The 23,017-nt window shown below is 39.7% G+C and overlaps 1 protein-coding gene across 6 annotated transcripts in view; it reads left to right on the plus strand.

The window, feature by feature from the left end:
• jarid2b (jumonji and AT-rich interaction domain containing 2b) overlaps positions 1–23,017 on the plus strand; it is a 411,686-nt gene that overhangs the window by 385,417 nt on the left and 3,252 nt on the right. For all 6 annotated transcript variants that reach the window (XM_068057714.1, XM_068057739.1, XM_068057720.1 and 3 more), the window contains 2 exons: positions 2,345–2,528; positions 6,809–6,916. In XM_068057714.1, the coding sequence (XP_067913815.1) occupies positions 2,345–2,528; positions 6,809–6,916 (292 nt within the window). The remainder of the gene's footprint in view (positions 1–2,344; positions 2,529–6,808; positions 6,917–23,017) is intronic.

Genomic DNA, 23,017 nt, shown 5'->3' on the forward strand with positions numbered 1-23,017 from the left:
AGTGTGCCCTTTGAACATTTCCCTCAGTATTCATATAAAAATAAAAGTTTTCTATTCATAAGTTTTCAAACTGATTAAAGAATTTGTAACATCAGTCAATCTCCTGTTTCTGTTGTTACGACCTCAGTGAGATCGTTAACACTAAAGTACAAGATATGAACCCCAGACCAATTTAAAGAATTACACAAGATTTCATGTTTTAAGACTTCTTATAACAACTGAACAAAAATAAATCCCCATTAACTAAATAGTACATTGTAAGTAGCTGATACCCCAAATTACAAAGGCATTTTCTTTACTTATTAAAACACTTGAAAACTTCACATCACAATTATACATTACACAGTCCTCTTTGTTGGCGAAATCTCTGCAGTTAAAAGTCCTAATCTCCTCTGATTGCAATGGGTTGGATCTCCCAGATCTTTCTCAAAGTAAATGAACTCTTCACTCACTTCTCTGAACAACTTCAACCTGGATGTCTGTGAATAAGGCGATTCCTGGTGATCCTGTTGGTCTTTTACTACTTCGCAAACTTCAACTTTTAAAACATTCAAGTCTTTACAGCCTTCCACTGTATCTTCTGAGAGATGATGTTCCCCCTCCCTCCCTCCCTCAGTCCCCTCCTCCTCTCGCTCCCTCTCTCTCGGCTGCAACTTTTGGTTTCCTTTCTTACAGCCTGTATGCCGTCAGAAAATCTGTTAAATTTATCTGGAATCAAAAGTCAATAGCTTATTGTCCTTTTTCCAATATACAAAGTCCAGAAGTCTGGCTTTAGCAGAGCCATCTGGCCTTCCATTGTTTCCAGGTGTTAGTAGCTGCCATGCATATTTGCATCCTCAGAATCACTGACTCTGTTTACAGTCCGAAAGTCTGTTTTTCAAAAAAAAAGTCTCTGATCTGTATTCTCTGTTGTCCTGGTAACCAAGATTTTTGTCTTCAAGCAGAATGGATTTGAGGTCACCTGACTTCTGACTCCATCTTAAACAGTTTTTAAAACATAATCATGTTACTAAGTCCAGTGTTCATAACACTTTGTGCATGGGAAGTCAAAACTTTAGTCTTCAGGTGAATTTGGATTGGAGGGCGAAACTTAATTGAATCATATATTCTGTTTTTATATTTCTATTATATATTTCTATGTTCAGATTTATAATGAAAACTGCCTATGTAAACTTCTACTGTAATTACATCTTCTCACCAGTGATAATGCTGTAGCTCCTTGACTGATGGGATGTTTTACTTACAGCATGACAAGTTTATACAGTTTCTGCCATAAATGTATATGTAGGAATTTATAAAGGTGGAAATACGCTCAGTCCCCATGCAGAGCGCGCACAAGTCAGCCCCTTTAGGTTACTGTGCATGTGTGGTTGAGCAAAAGAATTTAAAGGGATCGTGCACTTGAATAAATCACCTGCACACGCTCAAAAGAAAATAGAGCGTACGTTGCTCTGGACTCTTGTGGGTACTTTGACAATATGGTGACCAGAATTTGGAGATTTTGGAGACAGGTTTTTGTTACAGAAACTCTGGTTAACCTGTCCTTAGAACAGCATACTGGTTTTCACAGATGATGCTTGATTTTTTTCAATAAAGCCAAAATCAACAATGCACAAACACTTCCTATATGGTAGGAGCAGACCTGGTCTTCAGCTCTGGTCTGAGCAAATCCTATATCAACTTGTCAGTATTGTACTGAATAAATGTGAAATGATGAGGAATGGCTGGAGACATTTGTGTTGCAAATCTTAAAGGTTTTGGGGGGGGTGGGTGCTCAAGAAGGCCAGACTATTAGGGTGCATCCCAAATCGCAGCAAAGTAAATATATCATCCACACTGAGCAGTTGCGCAATGAAAGCAAACACTAAGTATACTTGGAGAATTTGGCAGTGCAGTAGTTTAGCACATTGTTCTTTCACCTCAGGGACTTGGGATTCAAACCAGTTGAGACTGTCTGAAGAGTCCTCCATGAAGGGAATTTGATTCAGTTCCCTAGTATGCATGACTGCAGCAGAAAACTGTCCCTTACATTAGAAAAAAAGTAGCTTTACTAAAGAGCTAATTGTTCTTCTAGAATGTACCAGCTCACTTTACATCCACTATACATTTGAATGAGAGCAAGTCTCCATATTTGTATTGGAATCTATCCTCATTGTTATTCTAAGGTATTACAGTAATGTTCAAAATATGTAGATTACTCATATGGCTGCATTGTTGAAAGATAAATTTAAAAATGCAAAATTGACTTCCCATTAAATCACAACAAATATTGCATTTCCACCAGTTGTATGATACGCTCAGTCTTTGAGCTTTGAAAATAGTAACATTTCCAATATCTACTCAGGGAAACAGAGTCGAGACAGCGACAGCAGCTGCTTGATGCAGGTTTGCATTCGTCAGCTCGCTACGGTAGCCATGACAGCCACCTCTCCATGATGGATATGAAGAAGAAACCACGGAAGTGGTTAGCATCTGAAACATCAGAGAGGAGATGCCAGATCTGCCAGCAGTTGTGTTACCTATCCATGGTGAGTAGAAGGTTTGGTCGAAGTAGGATTGAAGATGTTCAGTATCTGAGCACAGTTGTAATCTAATCTCTAACCAGGAAAAGCAAGCTTTTTAGGTTTGTTTCATACTATCTTCCACACCTGCTGGAGATTCTCCTGTGCCCTTGCCCATCCCAAACTTACCCAAGGATATATCAGATACCTGCAGTATTACTCGAAATGTAATACATTTTTGATGTGGAATAGGGGAAGGTAAATGCAATGCATAGTGTAGGACGTAGCCAGACAGATCAAGAAAATAATTGCATTCATACACTGGATTTCACATCCACAAGCTGTCCCAAAGCACTTTAAAACCAACTAATTGCTGTTGATTGCTGGATAAATGTTGGCCTCTGAGCCAGAAGGTTCAAGAGCCACACCAGGACTTGGAACACATAATCTAGGCTGACATTATGGAGATTCCATCTTCTTATGAGAAAGTGAAGGCAGGTTCCTGTCTGCCTGTTCAGGTGGATGAAAAAGATTCCATTGTAGAATTCAACAGGAAGCAAAAGTTTCCCTGATGCTTGGCCAACATTCTTTCCTCAATCGACATCACCAAAACAGGTCATCTGGTCATTGCTCTTGTGCACAAATAAGCTGTGACTCCGCAATGCCAGTGACTACACTTGAAATGCTATCTATTTATTATAAACTGCTTTAGGACTTCTAAACGTAAGTCCTTAAATGAAAGAAGGCTTGTCTTGTGTCTCAGTAGGTAACTGTGGTTTTGCATTGAGTCATATAGGCAGGAAAGCCCAACATTCATTGATCTATACCAAGTTAGCTGATGGCAATCAAGGTGGACAGCTACAATTTCCACCAAATAGGGAAGAGAAAATTCAGCCAGGACTTCCTATTCCTGATTACTACCCAGTGACCCTTGTATATGAGTGCTGTTGAGAGCATTGAACATGGCAGTGATGCCCCCCAAGGAAAGTAGGCTGCTCACACTCTATCCGACTCTCTCATGAAGGATGGCCACTTAGGACTGCTGACACATGAGCAACTAGATCCTCAGTTGAGGTCTGTCCTTCTGGAGAGAAGGGGAGGAAGATGCCAATAAAAAAAAAAAATCCAGTTAATAATTGGTAACATTACGAAGTTTAAATACACTCGAGGGGTGGGGAGTCATCTAGAAGCACAAGGCAGAGCTGAGTTAGGAAAGTCACTTGAATCCCTGAGATGATCTTGCATGCATCTTTTGTACTTATTCTATCCTTTTCCACCTTGACATTTGTGCTTTTGTTCTGATTTCTATCTAAGGCTGCAGTTACGCTGTAGCTCTAAATATGGGACCAGCATCTGTTGGTTGCAAGTTATGTGATAAAAAAGGAAGCACTTATAGAATAATTGAAATTTACAACACAGAAGGCCTGTTGTGCCTGTGCTGTCTCTTTGAAAGAGCAGCAATGCTTAGTCTGTGTTTTGCCTGTAACCCTGTAAGTTCCTCATCCTCAAGTACCTGTCCAACTCCCTTTTAAAATATTTAATGGAATCATTTTCCACCACCTTTCCAGGTGGAGCGTTCCAGATTCCGACAACTGAGTGAAAAAAATTCTCCTCTAGATCTTTTGCCAGTGATTTTTAAACTATGTCCTCTAGTTATTGGCCCACTCACCAGAGGGAATAACTTTTCTCTATCTACTCTATGAAAACTTCTCATCATCTTGAAAACCTCCATTAGGTCACCTCTTAACCTGGACTGTTCCAAGGGGAACAGTCCATCCTCTCCTCAGAACTGAAGTTCCTCATACTTTGTTAACATTCTCTGTATCCTTTCTTTAATTCTGTTGTGGAACTAAAATAAGTAATTAAAAGTCAGCTTCACACAGAAAACTTGTCCTAATTTATTTTTGTTACTGTAGTTGTGACATATAGTCTTAGTCTTAGTTAGGGCGATGCCAAGTCATTCAATATCCTTGCAAACGTTTTGTGGGATTGCTTTATGCTTGATTGAAAGCTTCATTTTGAGTTGAACAGACAGCTATTTTAGAATTAGAATTAGAATATTACAGCGCAGTACAGGCCCTTCGGCCCTCGATGTTGCACCAACCTGTGAAACCATCTGACCTACACTATTCCATTTTCATCCATATGTCTATCCAATGACCACTTAAATGCCCTTAAAGTTGGCGAGTCTACTACTGTTGCAGGCAGGGCGTTCCACACCCCTAACTACTCTCTGAGTAAAGAAACTACCTCTAACATCTGTCCTATATCTATCACCCCTCAACTTAAAGCTATGTCCCCTCGTGTTTGCCATCACCATCCGAGGAAAAAGACTCTCACTATCCACCCTATCTAACCCTCTGATTATCTTATATGTCTCTATTAAGTCACCTCTCCTCCTCCTTCTCTCCAACGAAAACAGCCTTTCCTCGTAAGACCTTCCCTCCATACCAGGCAACATCCTAGTAAATCTCCTCTGTACCCTTTCCAAAGCTTCCACATCCCTCCTATAATGCGGTGACCAGAACTGCACGCAATACTCCAGGTGCGGTCTCACCAGAGTTTTGTACAGCTGCAGCATGACCTCGTGGCTCCGAAACTCGATCCCCCTACTAATAAAAGCTAACACACCATATGCCTTCTTAACAGCCTTATTAACCTGGGTAGCAACTTTCAGGGATTTATGTACCTGGACACCAAGATCTCTCTGTTCATCTACACTACCAAGAATCTTCCCATTAGCCCAGTACTCTGCATTCCTGTTACTCCTTCCAAAGTGAATCACCTCACCGTAGATGTGATTGATGCAGGCTGTTTTCTGGAAAGTAATTCCCAACCTGGCTGGTTGAAATGTGAGACTTGAATTGAAATCTTCATACAATGATGAGGCAGATAGCTTCTTGGATAGTGGGAAAAGGAAAAGGGCTACTGTGCAAGAGTACATAGTTTAGCATTCATAGGAGCAGTCAAAACTATATGTGTCGCTGCTGCTGCTATTATTAGTTAGTTAAAGCCTTAGTCTTCGGCTGACACCTAAATTTGTCAGCCTTGGTTCAGTGGTAGCACTTGGGTCTGAGTCGGAATGTTCGAGCCCCACTCCAGAGACCGTAGGAGCTAATCTAGGCTGACACTTCAATGCACTACTTGAGGGAGTTCTACATTTTCAAATGCGATGTTACTCTGAGGCTCTGTCTGTCCTCTCCGTTAAATGTAAAAGATCCCACAACAGTAATTGGAGAGCAGCAGGGGAGTTCTACCCTGTGCTGTGGTCAACATTAATCAGTCAACCAACATCTGGTCATTTATTTCATTGCTCTTTGTGGGAGCTTGCAGTGTTTCCTACATTAGGACAGAACTACACTTTGAAGGTACTTCATTGGCTGTAAAGTACTTTGAAACATCCTGAGGTCATGAATGGCACTATATAATTGCAACTCTTTTTTAAAGAAGTCCTGTTGTTTTCTGAAGTCAGAGGATGACATGAGGTAACATGATAAAATCAAAAACTGGAAATAAAGGAAAGAGGGTTATTTGATGATCTCTGGATACATTTCAAGTTTACCTTGGTATATTGACAAAGTGCAAGGCCTCTCTAGAATATTGGAAACAAAAGTTCACTTACAGGAGAGGTCTAAGATACTGGACCTCCAAAATACTGAGTAAAAGAGAGTTCAAAAAATGCAGAAATTCAAAATGTTATAGTAAATTTCAAAATATTATAATCTAGACTCATTGTGATTGAGACTGAGATGCAGCCGCAGAGGAGCTTTGTGCATGTATTTCCATGCCCTACGTCACTAATTCTTAATGTTGGGGGAGCTTCTGCTAAAGATTTAAATATACTCAAAAGTTTAAACAAAAATCTCTGAGTTCAGTGGCTTGCCTAGGCACTTCAAAAATTAGGCTTTGCTTTGGGCTGGAGTTAAATGTGATAGGCACATTTAGCATTGCGGCATCTCACTTGTAGTGGCAGGAATGGAAATGAGGAAAGTGGTAGAGGCAAGAACTAATATTGGGGTGATGATCTGTAGGGGCAGAAAGAATATTGGGGTTTACTTAGACAATATTGTAGTGAAGATAGACTTGTCCTTAGGAGAGACTGAAATAATTTTAAAATCAAATAAACACAACTGCTACCTCAGGGTAGGCTATGATGGCCTATCCTACCTACATAACGGTCACACAAATATTACACCAATACTGTAACTGCATCTTTGTAGAACTCCCAATAGAATTTTTGATTTTGACAAATTGAATTGCAAGTTGACCAATTTAAAGTACTGACTCCCAAAATTTCATCTACTTAGGTGGTGCAAGAAAATGAGAATGTTGTCTTCTGTCTCGAGTGTGCTCTTCGCCATGTAGAAAAGCAGAAATCCTGTCGGGGATTGAAGATGATGTATCGCTATGATGAGGTTTGTTGATGGTAGATATGTACATTTTTGGTTACAAACTTTCTGTCTCCTGCTCACAGTATAGGGGTATCACCCAGCTTGACGGGTTCTGTGGAAACCATATCATCAAGGACCCATGCAAAAATGTCATCATGATAATGTGGATAGACTGCAGGTGATCTACTCCTGCATTGTATCAGGTCCCAGGCTCTCTGCCATTTCTTTTTGGCTATCTAAAGATTCACTGTCGCTAAAGCTTGGGTAAAACCTACAACAGTAGCTTCCATTAGACAGTCAAGAGTATCAAATACACTGTTCCTTAATCTGTCCTGCCAAATTTTTTTCCCATGTTTCCCAGAGACTGATGTGTCTGTGTAGGAATTATTTGACTTGCGTACCTCTCACATTGGGTATTGGAGTGGGGTTCGTGGACTTGAATCCAACTCAACAGAAACACACACATACACTATCTCACAGGGATTATCTTTATTTAAACACTAATACATGGATTAAATAAGAAACACAACTAGACCTGTCCTGGAGTCTTTGTGCCCGATCAGCCAAATTGGTGATCACGCAAAGTCTGTTGAATCTTCTTTCCAATAGACGAGGGCCTGTCTGTCCCAGCCAGATGCAGTGAAAAAGCTGGATATTGTATTAGTTCTTATATTCTTTGTGTCCAAATTTCCTTTGTGATCCTCACATTCACATCTCAATGATTGGTTCCTTCAGGCATGCCTATACATCTTGTTGTTTTATGGTTGGTTCCAAGTTTAGTGGGGTTACTTCATCATGCATGTCATTTGTTGCAGTTTAATGGTATCTTCTCTCACGACTGTACCACTCTGTTCTGCTGATCCCATAGCAACCCAAGATTTGTCCTTGGTCTGATAGATAATGTTTGTTGTTGATCCACTTTCTCACCTTGCAGTTTAATGTGGTTTAGTCATTATTAAAGGTCTTCTAGTATAATATATTCCGATTTTCAGCATCCACATTATTTTGTTTTTGTAAGGTTGTTTAAAACAGAATTTCCCTTCTGTCCCTCTTCAAGTGTATTGATAGGCCTTGCCTCCCAGATATACTTTCCGACTCCATTGCAGGCTTCATTAATAGAGTATATAGTTGTGAAGTCGTTATATTATGTTTTTTGATGTAAGCGGTTTCTTGCATTGTGTAACAAGAAGTAAACAGCCCAGGGCTATAATCAGAACAAAAGGTAAAAAATCTTGAATAAAATAAAAGCACATTGCAATAAATGGACGCAGGGGGTTTCTCCTGCATTATAAATGACTTCCCACCATTCTTCTTGTCCCAATTTCAGTATAATCCTCTCAATTGGCTGATTATTCAGTTGCCTGTGTATCATAGGCTTTTGAGAGGTTATACCTCAGTTTGTACTGATTCAGGACTAAATGATAGAGGTGAGTTTGGGTGTCCAAACAGAATCATTTTGAAGCCCTCTACTTCCTCATGGAGATTGCTTTTCACTGGATCCATGTTTGCTTTGGAAACTCCTCTTTGTAAAGTATGTTTCCTCCTTGTCTCCTGCCTTCAGCTTGTAGCTGAAAACCATGGCCCCCTTTTTCCAATTATGAGGTTGGCATGTATATGTCCAGACCCAGACCATGTCTTGTAACCCCATAACTTTTGTTTTTAGCCTCTCTACAAACTTTAATGGAGACCTTGAAACTAGCAACCATGCTATCTGTAAGGAAAAACTAATTTAAACAGCATTCTTCTAATTCTAATAAAGCAGACATAAAATTGTAGTCTAGAAAACTTAATATTAAACTGCAACCTAGCAAAGCTTTAAGACTGAAAAATAATTAAAGCAAATTATATTTAAAAGTTAGTACACATGACTGTATTTACGAGTGATAAGTACAGATGACTTTTTTCAAAACCGTCCTCCCTTCCTTAGCCTGCAATAAAAACTTCCTTGTGCAAATCACCTGCTGCCAGTTGATTTGAATGTCTAAAAGCAGTTAATTTTTTTTGCACAACAGGAATTTCGGCCAAAGCTTTAGGTACTTAACCCTTTCAAACCTAGTCCCTCTAATTACCCTCTTGTTACGGCTGCTCAGGACAAAGCCCCCAATCAAAATATATGATTCTGATTGCAGTGGGAGCAATGCACTGTCAATTCAGTCCCGTTGCTCCACAGGTCGCATCATATTTCTTTAAGCTTTCCAAATTGAAGAAAAAAGCAGCCAAATTGAACAATCTAGTAACCCCCGAATGAAGGGAACCAAATCAGGTATCTTTAGATACCAGCAAATTAACTATTTATTAAAAAATCTAAGATCTTAAACACTACTAAGATAAACCAACGTCTAAAGACCTTGTAACTTCGTATTTAAAAAATCTAACTCCCGCATTCGCATACATATACTCAACTAACAGTAGTTTGGCTTTTAATTAGCTGCCCGAAAAAATAAAAATAAAGTGTTTGCAAGTTACGTGCCTGACGAAATGGAATCTTCCAATATACCACAGTCAAAGTTCACTTGCAGTCTTCCAAGGCCCGATGAAACAGAAGGTCCCGCCAAAGATGGGGTTCAAAAGTTTGGCTGTTGTAGTATTAAACTTTTTTTTCCAACACAGATATCAATAATTTGTTGTGAAAGAAAAAACTTTTTCTTTTTTATGGAATTAATTTGGTTTGAAGCTTTGTAGGATTTTGAGAGAGAAACAACACAGCTTTTCTTCCTGCAGTTTAAATTGTCTCAGAGAGCTCTCCTTTTCTTCAATTGCTGGAACAGTCTCTTAAATAACTGCTGCTCAGCTAATTTTTTTAAATGTTAAAACTGCAACTCTGAATCTCTGTCCCCTCTCTGTCTCTGGCTGTTGCTTGGCAACCAGAATGCACTTTGGCTCACTGAGCCTCTGGAGAGTTCTTAAAGGTGCACTGATCTTTTACAGTCTTAAAGGCTTAAAGCATTATTTCCTGAGGAGAAAAAAAAACACAGGACCATGACACCTCCGCCCCAGGTGAAATGAAATGCCATTCCCAAAATGCATTTCTTTACAATGCAAAAAATAGAAATTGAAAAAACACTACAATTTTTTCCCACATTTACGCACCATTCACTCTAATAATAATTTATAGCATTTTCTCTATACCATCATCTTCTATATAAGTTAACATGCTTAAATCTGTGACAAAGTGTCAGCGATAACATTTTTCCCGAAATATGTATACAATTTTCTAAAATGATAAGACTGCAACAATAAGTTCCATCATACCATTTTTGGCTTTAGATTTTACAAAGGTTGTCTCAATTAGCCCATTCCAACCTTCAAAACATAGTCTCCCAGTTGTTTTGTGTTTTCCTTCCAAGTGTCCCTATTGTCCATCACCTCAGCCAGGTGAATTGCACAGTTAGGATCACTGGCCACTACTGGGTTTACTATTCTCTAAGAAGTTTCTCAAGTACCCCTTAACCTGTGTGGCATCACTTGATACTGGAAAATCCCATCTGGTATAACAGAAGCTGATTTTTCCTTATCTTGGGGTTTCAAAGGAATTTGACAGTATCCCTCCAACATATTTGTCTCTTTAAGCCCACTTTGTCCATATAGTCTTCTAAATGAGAATTTGGGTAGGAGTCTGCCTTCGTTACCACAGTGATCTTTCTATAGTCTATACAAATTTGAGACGTCCCACAAGGTTTAGGCATCAAGACCACCTGCGAATTCCAGCTGTCCTGACTAGGTTCATCTAAGCTGCCCTGCAGCATGCATTGGACCTCTGCTTCCACTTGGGCCTCTCTGTCTGGACCTAAGCAGTAAGGATGTTGTTTTAAAGGAATGGCTCCCCCTATACCCACATCATGTGTGGCTAAGGTTATACATCCCGGCTTATCCCTATAAACAGGCTGAGAAAAGCCTGGTTAGGTGGTCTTGTTGTTTTGCCTCCAAGTGCAAAAACATATTGTCTAATTTTCCTAGCCATTCTGCGTTCGCTAATCTGATAGTTGGAGGTTCAGTCTGAGAATTTCCTAGGCCTGCTTCTGCCTCATCCTCACTATTGTTTTCCTTCTGAACAGTCCCAGTTAACTGACATACCTGTACTGGCTTATCCTCCTCCCTGCGATAATATTGCTTTAGCATATTGATGTGACACAACTTGTTCTTCCGGTGATCGGGGTGTCAATCAAGTAATCTACCTTAACCACTCTTTTGATCATTCTATATGGGCCACTGAACAGTGCTTTTAATGGTTCTACCTGTAACAGTAACAACACTGATAGTTCATCCCCTGGTTGAAAATTGTGGGTTTTTGCATTCTTGTCTGCCCATTTTTTCATATTGGCCTGGGATGCTTTAAAGTGTTCCTGAGCCACACTGCAAGCTTCAGTGAGCCTTTCCCAGAATGCAGATACATAGTCTAGTATCGAAGATTCATTCTTTTGTTCCAAGAATCTGTCTTTTATAAGTTCTAGAGATCCTCTTGATGTCCGTAAACCAATTCAAAAGGACTGACGCCTGTAGACTCATTCAGTGAATCTCTGGTGGCAAATAAAAGAAAGTCTCGTCCTTTATCCCAGTCATGTAGATATTCGTGACTGTATGTTCTAATCATTGTTTTGAGAGATTGGTGGTATCTCTCTAAAGCTCCCTGTGACTGTGGGTGATATGCTGAAGATTTCAACATGACTTCTTGAAATATCTTCGACATGAAATTAGAACCTTGATCTGATTGAACTTCAAGTGGTAACCCATATTTTGTAAAGAATTGGGTTAACTTTTCTACTATTCTAGCAGTAATTGTCCTCAAAGGAATGGCCTCTGGAAATCAAGTAGCCATATTCATGATGGTATGTATCAATGTCCTGCTTTTGTTTTTGACAAGGGTCCTACACAGTGTACTAATACCATACTAAATGGTTCCTCAATCACTGGTATGGGAATTAGTGGTGCCAGCTTTATGGTAAGTTGTGATTTTTCCCACCATTTGACATGTATGACATGTCCTACAAAATTGTGTCTCATCCTTTGTAAGACCTGGCCAATAATAATGTTGGCTTATGCGTGATTTGGTCTTCCGAATTCCCCTATGTCCTGCAAAAGGAATGTCATGTGATAATCTGTCATGAATACCTCCACCTGCCAAGAATGAGGCATATTAATTTTAAACTGTTGCTGGAGTGAAGAAATGACATGTTTTAAAAAGCAATCACCAGACACTTGGCTGGAGCACATTTGCAGTGCTTGGAGAGACAAAATAATTGCTCACTGATTCAATTAACAGAGATCGGCCTGGGCAATGGTGATCCACATCTTGTCAGGGTAAGAGACAGCACTTGCATCCCCCCCCCACCGAGAGCTTTGGAATCCACAAACGCAGGAGTGGGTAAGCCAGCTGGTCACATGACTGGCTGTTCAGACTTTTTGAACTGGACACAGGACAGTTTGAAGGCACAGATTGCAAATTGCAACTGTACCTAGAGCAAGAGAGCTTCTCTCCTGGCTGGCGCGCTCTCACTTTCTCACAAGCCTCCAGACCTACTGAAGACACGTAAACCTCGAGAGACATCGAAACAAGTATGCACTTCCCAACGAGCAGCAAGGCTTACCAGAAACCAAAGACTCAACAACAAACTCAAAAGGACTGTAACTACAATCCAGCTATTGCCTCAAACTTTTCCTCTTTATTCCTTCTACTTTTTCTGTCTCTATCTGCGTGTGTTTATTGCGTGCGCATGCTAGTGTGGTTGCGTTGCGTATTTGTAGTTAACCGAATTAAGAGTTTAAGATTAACAAACTTCCACCTTCCTTCTTTAAATTTAAGAAAACCTGTCTGATTGCTCTGCCTTAAAATTGGAAAGCAGTGAACAAGGATTCACTGAGGGGGAGCCAAAAACACGGTGTTTTTAAAATGAAACCCTGTTACGGTTAGACCAGGCAAAGGCTGAGAGGGAACACCTAGACCCCTTCTCACCTGGTCGTACTGAATCCTTGGAGATATTTAGGTGGTACCACTATCTGTTCCAACAACCATGCAGTCTTCGTCTGCAGGTCTATGAGGCAGTCTCCATTTCCTCCTTAAAACCCTATTTGCCATATAATAGCCTTCCGGAACTCTCTTCGCCTCAGCTTCTGTCAGAGCCGTCTGTGCCATTTGGTATATCTCTGGATCAGCCTGCTGTGCTAAAATGATAGATCTATTTTAAATCTCATTTGGATTATCTAAATCCCCTCATAAGATTTCAGATACTTGGCTATCTGTGGTGCCACTTTTACATCCGACAATGGATCCTGTTTAGCCATTGATTGGGTGCAGGAAATAATCCTGGAACTTGTTCCTGTAATTGCTCCGTTTCCTTAATTTCACTTGGTTCCTCTGTAATTATAGGAGAAACTGATACTTCTGATCCGGCCAAATAATTTCCTAGGAGTAGATCAATTCCCTCTACTGGGAAACTGTGGACAACTCCTACAGTTACTATCCCAGATATTAAGTCACTCTCTAGGTGTACTTTATATAAAGGTACGGGTAAATCCTCCCTGCCAATTCCATTAACTAAAACTTTAGCATTCAAACTGATGTCTGGTGGAAACATTATATCTTTCCCCAGCAAGAGAGTTTGGGTTACTCATGTATCCCTGAGTATTATAGGTTTTCCTGCCTAACTTACAGGATATGGAGTTACTTTCCCCTTTGACAAAAATTCATTATCACTTTCGGATATTTTATTCTTGGCCTGTACACTCCTTTTTAGTTTTAGTATCTGGTTTTACAACTGTCGTTAAAGCTATAGCCTGATTTTCTATACACTCAGTCAAGTCTTTTCCTGTGCACTAGTTTTGCCTACCCCAACAAGTCTTATGGGTTTACCTCGTAATTTCTAGCATTCTGAACGAAGATGACCCATTTTGTGGCAATGATAACACATCGGCTTGCGAACCCTCACTTCTACCCTGAGCACCTTCCTTTCTGGCCTGAGGAGGTGATCCTGGGGCATCCCAGCTTGTTCCTCCTTGTCCCCGGCTACTTGCCTTCCTTTCACGCTCCCACTTTATATCATTCTCAGATTTATGGAGGTGACGGACAAAAGAGGTTGGCTTATTCACAAGCTCAAAATCATCAATTTCCGCTGCTTGCCTAGCTTTCAAAACTTTCAGGTTATCTATATGAGTTCTCACTACTGGAGGAATGGAGATTTTAAACTCTTCTAGGAGAAACAACTTCCGAAGGTTCTCATACGTGGTTTCCATCTTTAATGCCCGTATCCAACGGTCAAAATTAATTTGCTTCACCCTCTCAAATTCTACATATGTGTGCCCAGCCAATCTCTGGAAGTTCCGAAACTTCTGTCCATAAGCTTCAGGGATTAATTCATACGCAGTGCGAATAGCCTTTTTTGCCATCTCATAATCTGCAGAAGCCTCTTCAGGAAGTATGGCATAAACTTCATGAGCTCTGCCTGCCGACCTGCTTTGCATAAGCAGTGTCCAGCTTTCCTTCAGCCATTTCATCTGTTGGGCTATTTTTTTCAAAATAAATGAAAAATGCCTCTACGTCCCTTTCCTTGAACTTTGGAAGAGCCTGTATAAATTTAAACAGCTTTTCGCTGGGTCCTGGGCCGAATTCAGATTCTTCCTGATCCTAATTTTCCCTGGATTCAAGACCACCCCTTTGTCTTAGTTCCATCTCTTTTAACTTAAATGCCCTGTCTTCTCTTTCACATTCTCTCCAAAATGCGCTCTCTTTCTCCCTTTCATCCAATTCATGTTTTCTTATTGCTGTTGCTTTTTCTTTTTACCTTCTTCTTCCAATTCAAGTTTTTTCATTTCTAATTGAATTCCAGCCAATTCCACTGATTTATGACCACCTTGTGTCTCACCTTCTTCCAGATATTGGGCTATTATGTCAATTATCTCTGCTTTTTTGGCACTTAATTTCAATTCTAACCCCAATTTTGCTGCCAGTTCTTTTAATTTATTCTTAGTTAGTTATCAAGTCACTGAGGGGAACATTCTGCTTTCCCAAAAGCTCTGCTGTAACTGCTGTTACCATTGCTATGGTATAGCCTGTATCTTATTATATAAGAGACCTGGTTCCTTTATTTCTTCATAATTGGCATTAGATTCAGACTTTTCCAACAGAAACAATTGAGTTTCCAATTGATATTATCCCAAATGCGAGAGTAATTAATATGATTCCAAACGCGAGCCCTCCAAATTAGTCTGACTCTGATCCCAGATGCGAGCCGCCTAATTAAATATGATGTGACCGCAGATGAGCCAAATTGAACAATTTAGTAACCCCCAGATGAAGGGAACCAAACCAGGTATCTTTAGATATCAACAAATTACCTATTTATTTAAAACTAAAATCTTAAACACTACTAAGATAAACCAATGTCTAAAGACCTTGTAACTTATTTAACAAATCTAACTCCCGCATTCACATACATATACTCAAATGAACAGTAGTTTGACTTTTAGTTAGTTGCCCGAAAAAATAAAAATAAAGTCTTTGCAAGTTATGTGCCTGACAAAATGGAGTCTCCCAGTGCACCACAGTCAAAGTTCATTTGCAGTCTTCCAAGGCCTGATGAAACAGAAGGTGCTCCCAAAGATGGGGTTCAACAGTTTGGCTGTTGTAGTATTAAACTCTTTTTTTCCAGTGAACACAGCAGATATCAATAATTTGTTGTGAAAGAAAAAGCTTTTTCTTATTTTTTATGGAATTAATTCTGTTTGAAGCTTTGTAGGATTTTGAGAGAGAAACAACACTGCTTTTCTTCCTTCAGTTTAAATTGTCTCGGAGCTCTCCTTCCTTCAATTGCTGGAACAGTCTCTCAACTGACTGCTGCTCAGCTAATTTTTTAAAAATTCAGAACTGCAACTTTGAATCTCTGTCCCCTCTCTCTCTGTGGCTGTTGCTTGGTAACCAGAATGTACTTTGGCTCACTGAGCCTCTGGAGAGTTCTTAAAGGTGCACTGATCTTTTACAGTCTTAAAGGCACACTGCAATATTTCCCGTGGAGAAATAAAAATCACACAGGACTGTGACACTCTCTAAGACCCTATTCCTACTGCCTCTGCTTTAAGGGTAGGAGGTACACCCTACCCTTCAATCAATCTTGTTTCTTATCCTTCTGCAGGAGGTCCATTAATTCTGTTATTGGCATGCTGATCAAGTCTTCTAAGCGTATGGTTCAAGCAATACATTATGATAGATAAAAAGAAAATCATAATAAATTGTACAGAGAGCTACCATTTACCGTATTATCCAGAAACTCATGGATTAAAAGATCATCCAGCTCTCCCTTTACCTGTTTCTATCTCGTGGATCATTCTTGCTAATTTCTCCCTCGCCCTCAATTGTCCCAATCCAAATTCTATATCATCTTTGATTTAATCCCTCTGACAGATACCACTTTATTTAACTCTCTCCTGATTGTTTCGTTTAAAAAGTCAGTCTCTCCTATGCATCAATCCCATGACAATTTAAGAAGTAGTCTCGTTCTTCTGAGCCACATTAACCATTTCATGTCAGGCTGTTGTCAAGTAACTGCATGTCTGAGACCCATCCTGTAGTGCAAATTCACCAAGCATTTCAACATGCTAGTTGCTTCACATGTAACAAATTGCATTTTTGTGCACTCACATGAACCCGGTATCATGCAACACATGACATTCAATACAAGCCATTCTTGGGCTTTCAGGTGATCTTATTAAAAGATCGGGGGTGTTTGGAGGTCTTTGCTTATCTCCCCCCACCTCATTGCAATTGGTTCCAATGTCTCGGGTAGTGGCCAGGCACTCGAATGCAGTTTCCTTATTCAGTATAGGCAATGGCACCAACATCTCCAAGCGAAAACTATGAATTAACTACTCTAAACTGCACTTTCCTAACTTTCGCAAGAATATACATCGATACTAGATTGATATCTTTTGTGCTCATTTGATTTATTCCAATTCATCTCAGGGAAAAAGTTGATTTTAGAAAAATTCTCATTTGGTATAATTTTGCTATTTTTGTCATATATCCTCAACCCCTTCCTCGCATTCAATGCTGTACAGTAATTATCTCATTCATGAGCCCTGGGGGCACTTCACTGTCCAATACAGTATCCTCATATCTTTAAAATATAGATCAAATTCTCCAATTTGGTCTAAGTTATTAACACATTTTGTTTGTTTATTTTAGAGGACCTTTTATTTCCCAAAAATAGCTCACTATATTGTGCCTGTGTCCATTTTATCATTTCAAAATATCGCAAACCCAAAGAGTGTTATTGTTGGACTGCCAGATCTCGTCAATGTTCGATTTTATTTCCTCAAAAAAACTTGCTTCCTTGATCCACAGGAACCACCTAAACCACGCTCCGCTTTTCTTTTAAGGAAAATTTTATATTCCCCTTAAACTTTAGGTAAATTTCCCTTTGAGTGCTTGAAACAGCAACTCAACAATTTATCTTGTCCATTTCAATTTCAGAAACAAATGATGCCCAGGCTTTGTGGTTTTATATGAGACAGAAATGCTTGCAATTACTTTGGAGATAACTCTGTCTTGGAAGATGACAAATGACCTTGAATGGGTTAAGTCCACCCCTTGAAATGCAAAATCTTAAGTCCAAATCATTACCATGCTGTGACAATTGAGGTCTGCCAATAAATTCTTAAAACTGCTAGATCGCTTGCTGTGCCATCAGTATTCATGCGGTAGACACCTACTGAAAAGAAAAAAAATAATAGAATCCATTGTGCCTCTGCTTAAGAGCCCAAGGGATTAATTTGTCAAATCATAATTTCCTTCTATCACTGTGGGGAAATAGCCACTTAAAATTAAGAAAACCTAAATTTAGTAATACCCACTATTTATAACCTTACATTCAGCAATACAAATATTGTTGCATGGTGAATTTAAAAAAACTCTCAGCAGAAGGGGTTTACTCTTTTATAGATTTATAAGAAGGCGGAGCCAAATATCGTCAGACACCGTTGCGTCATTTCATGTAAATGATAAAAGCTTTCCCAATCGGAAAAGAACCAAACACTATTTTACACTTTTAAAACTTGCACAAAATGTCCAAATGCAATTAAATTCTGAAAATCTCCGCTTCTTCCAATCTTCCAATTTTTCAAAACCGAAGCCACAAAGGCTCAAAAATGTTACCAAATTTTTATCCGTCCTAGAAATTAAAAATTACTTTAAAAGCAGCGGAAATCATTAGCAAGTCCACTATTAGTTTTAAACATTCTGTGAAACAGATCTGCAGTACAATTCAACGCGATGTCTTCAGATCATTATAGTACTACTCATTAGCAGTTGCATTTCCCTTTCTTCTAGTCACACATTGCAGTATCACCAAAATGATTAAGCAATCAGAATCACCTCAAATCATTGAGACCTTGGCACTGGTCAGAAATTAAAAATCCCAATTATTTATGTGAAAATCTCATGCCCAGAACTAGGATTTTCCACACAATTTACAACCAGAATTTCATTGTGGCTGCAATGAAAGTCGGGTTTTCACAATTTAATAGGCTATTTAACCTCAATAATTCCAATTTAATTTGAGCCAATATTTTATTAACTGTACACAATAGAGAACAGATAAAATAATCAAAATAGCACGTGCTTACAAAAACCCAGTAAATTACATTTTTTCTTTCTTCAGGTGTCTTTCCAAATGACACAAGGTTACTGAATAGAACTGAAGAAAAAAGTTCTTTCAGTAAAACAAAATCTTGAATGCTCTTACACAACAGGGAAAAAGCGGTTGGAGCTCCCCACCGCTTGTGGACTCTGAAACCTTCACACCGGCGTTTTAAAGAAATAGAGGTTGAAAACAAAAGTTGTGATAGTAGAAAAGGGACTGCTCCTCCTTTATTCCATCATAGATTAGTTTAGTACTTTTTCTTTCAACTCAATTAACAATTTGATTATTCTTGTCAACACCTTAAGGGGAGGAGTCGATCACATTATCAGGTCTTTGACTTTCAACAGTTCTTTGTAAATGTTCGAATTGACTTAAAAGGTGATTTATTTTTAATTAACTGCAAAAAGCAATAGCAATTTTTAGCTGTACTCCAATTAAGAAAGTGCTTTGAAAAGTTCAAATTGATCACGCTGCTATTCACAGTTGCCCAAGTAAGCTTTAGTCAAAACAAAATCCACGCCAGTATCTTAATTTAAAGTGTAATTTAAAGTTTTCCTCAATTCTGGCTGCATAATCTTACATTCAAATGAACACATGCGATCAACCATATTCACATTTCCATGTAACAATCAGTGGCCCCTTTAAGATGCATGCATGCATGGCCGCGTGGCGATCTTAGATGGGCCACGTGCAGCGAAGGTAAATTAGAGAGAAATTGCCTGCCTGCCCTCTTAAATTGGTGCAAAAAATCCCATAGCACTATTTTGAAGAAGAGCAGGGTAGTTATCCCTGGTGGCCAATATTTATCCTTCAATCAACATCACAGGAACAGATTATCTGTATCACATTACTGTTTGTGGAATGCAAATTGGCTGCCGTGTTTTCCTACATTACAACACTTCAAAAGGACTTTATTGAAACATGGATGTGTGGCCTTGAAAGGCGCTATATAAATGCAAGTCTTTTTTTTCTCTCTCCTAATATATTTAGATTTCCAGTCTCCACATTATTTTGTTTCTGTATTAAAGTTCTGTTTGTTGTCAGGGATGCTTAAATAAATTTTCCCTTCTCTTGTAACAAAGCTTCAGACGATATGCTGGGCTGTTTTTAACAGAACCTATGTACAAAATAAAGGAAAACTTGTGCTCCTTAGAACAAGCTCATTGGTACACAATAGGGTAGGTATCTGGTTCAAGCATAATCAAAGGAATTGATAGTAAGATGCAAGGGCAACTATCTGAGTTATTCTGGTGGATATGAACTTGTACATTTGTTCAGAATTGTGTTGAGAAGGGGCAAAGAGCAGTCTTGTCTTTGTCATCTCTCATGAATGACACAAAGTACTATTGCAGGCTAAGCTTGTACCAAATAAGACACAGATGCAGATTGTTTTTCTTCAGGATTCAGAAGAATGGATTACTATTTAACAACTGACACTAATTTTAACTATATTATTGTTTTTAGTACACCATCAGTAGATCTGGATTGATAGTACAAAGGCTGAGTTTACTTCAGGAAACAGTCAGTCTACAGCCAGTGGAAGAACTGAGCTACTTTAATAGTATAAGAAATGAGGGTCTATTTTCAAGGTTCAGCCCATGTAGGGAGCTCAGGGAGCAGGTTGCTTGCTAATATCAAAATAGTCAAGTTTGTAATTACGGTGATATACTAGTTGGTTTTGATTTATATTCATTTGCCTGTTCTGTGCCTCAAATTGATCATGTATGTTCGATCTGCCTACTGAAGACCAGGACCATTATTGGGTTTGAGGGTTTATTTTCTTTTGAAGTGTATATTTATTTAGTATCTTTACTGAGAGTTTCAGTGCTTCTTGCCACCATTCACTAAAACTTGGGACTAGTTTGTGACCTGACAGATATTTTTCAAAGCAAAGGATTTTGTCAGGTGGTCTCAATTTTCAAATCAAGTTTGGCTTCATGTCAAAATGAACAGGCAGAATAGTGAAGGCACTGGGATTTTAAAGCATCATCTGTCTGCATTACCTTGACATTTTGTATATTCAACATGTGGTTTCTCCAGAACTTGAACCCATTAAGGAGGATATACATCATATAAATAATGAACAAGACCCCACCCGCTAGGTAATAATCTATCCTTTTATTTTCTGCTTTGAAGCTCACCTCCATGTAATGTACCAGTGTTTGTTATGAAAAGGCTGGCAGGCCTCGTCAGTGGTGCCCTTGGAGTAAATTTACCACAATGACAGTACAGAACTGTTAACTTCCATTCATCTAGCCTTCAGCTTGATTTGTCTTTGAGCAGAAAGTTGGAGTTGATGTGATATGCTGAGGCTTATTAACAGGTAAACCCCATGTCTGGAATATATTATTGGTCCAGATTTTGTTGGAGCAGGGCATCTCATGGTGTGCCCCATTATTTAGACTTGTCCCTTCACCGTACAGCACAAGAAAATACCCTACAAATTGCAGGAAGTGCAACAGGAGCAAAGAAGGAAATAGGGTGAATTAGAATCAAATCTGGTACAGAAAGAGAAATAGAGAGGTAAGAGAGATTGGATTTAAAAAAGGCAAAGGGGAAGTAAGAAAAAAATTGTAAAATTTTAAAGAATTTACGATATGCAGGAATGAAACTCAGTTTGCATTGTTCCCTTTCTGGGCAGGAGAGGTTGATTTGCATTGCATTAACAACCATCATGTCAGTAAAAAGGTACTTAGAACATAGAACATATAACAGTACAGCACAGGCCCTTCGGCCCACGATGTTGTGCCGAACCTTTAACCTACTCCAAGATCAAACTAACTACCTACCCTTCATTCTACTATCATCCATGTACCTATCCAAGAGTCGCTTAAATGCCCCTAATGTATCTGCTTCTACTACCACCGCTGGCAGCGCATTCCACGCACCCACCACTCTCTGTGTAAAGAACCTACCTCTGACATCTCCCCGAAACCTTCCTCCAATCACCTTAAAATTATGCCCCCTGGTGATGGCCCTTTCCACCCTGGGAAAAAGTCTTTGACTATCCACTCTATCTATGGCTCTCATCATCTTGTACCCCTCTATCAAGTCACCTCTCATCCTTCTTCGCTCCAATGAGAAAAGCCCTAGCTCCCTCAATCTTTCTTCGTAGGACATGCCCTCCAGTCCAGGTAGCATCCTGGTAAATCTCCTCTGCACCCTCTCTAAAGCTTCCACATCCTTCCTATAATGAGGCGACCAGAACTGAACACAATATTCCAAATGTGGTCGAACCAGGGCCTTCTAGAGCTGCAGCATAACCTCGTGGCTCTTAAACGCAATCCCCCTGTTAATGAAAGCCAACACACCATACGCCTTCTTAACAACCCTATCAACTTGGGTGGCAACTTTGAGCGATCTATGGACATGGACCCCAAGATCCCTCTGTTCCTCCACACTACCAAGAATCCTGTCTTTAAGCCTGTATTCCGCATTCAAATTCGACCTTCCAAAATGAATCACTTCACACTTTTCCAGGTTGAACTCCATCTGCCACTTCTCAGCCCAGCTCTGCATCCTGTCGATGTCCCGTTGCAACCTACAACAGCCTTCCACACTATCCACAACTCCAGCAACCCTTCGTGTCATCGACAAACTTGCTAACCCAGCCTTCCACTTCCTCATCCAAGTCATTTATAAAAATCACAAAGAGCAGAGGTCCCAGAACAGATCCTTGTGGAACACCACTGGTCACCGAGCTCCATGCTGAATACTTTCCATCTATTACCACCCTCTGACTTCTATGGGCCAGCCAATTTTGTATCCAGACAGCCAACTTCCCCTGTATCCCATGACTCCTCACTTTCTGAATGAGCCTACCATGGGGAACCTTATCAAATGCCTTGCTAAAATCCATATACACCACATCCACTGCTCTTCCTTCATCAATGTGTTTTGTCACATCCTCAAAGAATTCAATAAGGCTTGTGAGGCATGACCTGCCCCTCACAAAGCCATGCTGACTGTCTCTAATCAAACCATGCTTTTCCAAATAATCATAAATCCTGTCTCTCAGAATCCTCTCCAATAATTTGCCCACTACCGACGTAAGACTGACTGGTCTATAATTCCCAGGGTTATCGCTATTCCCTTTCTTGAACAAGGGAACAACATTTGCCACCCTCCAATCATCCGGTACTACTCCAGTGGACAGTGAAGACGCAAAGATCATCGCCAAAGGCGCAGCAATCTCTTCCCTCGCTTCCCGTAATATCCTTGGGTATATCCCGTCTGGCCCCGGGGACTTATCTGTCCTCATATCATTCAAAATTTCCAGCACATCCTCCCTCTTAACCTCAGCCTGTTCCACGCTGTCCTCACAAACGACCAGGTCCCTCTCACTAGTGAATACTGAAGCAAAGTATTCATTTAGGACCTTCCCTACCTCCTCCGACTCCAGGCACAAGTTCCCTCCACTATCCCTGATCGGCCCTACCCTCACATAAGTGTAGAATGCCTTGGGATTTTCCTTGATCCTACCCGCCAAGACTTTTTC

The sequence above is a fragment of the Heterodontus francisci genome, chromosome 2 (assembly GCF_036365525.1).
Source record: "Heterodontus francisci isolate sHetFra1 chromosome 2, sHetFra1.hap1, whole genome shotgun sequence".
Classification (NCBI taxonomy): Eukaryota; Metazoa; Chordata; class Chondrichthyes; order Heterodontiformes; family Heterodontidae; genus Heterodontus; species Heterodontus francisci.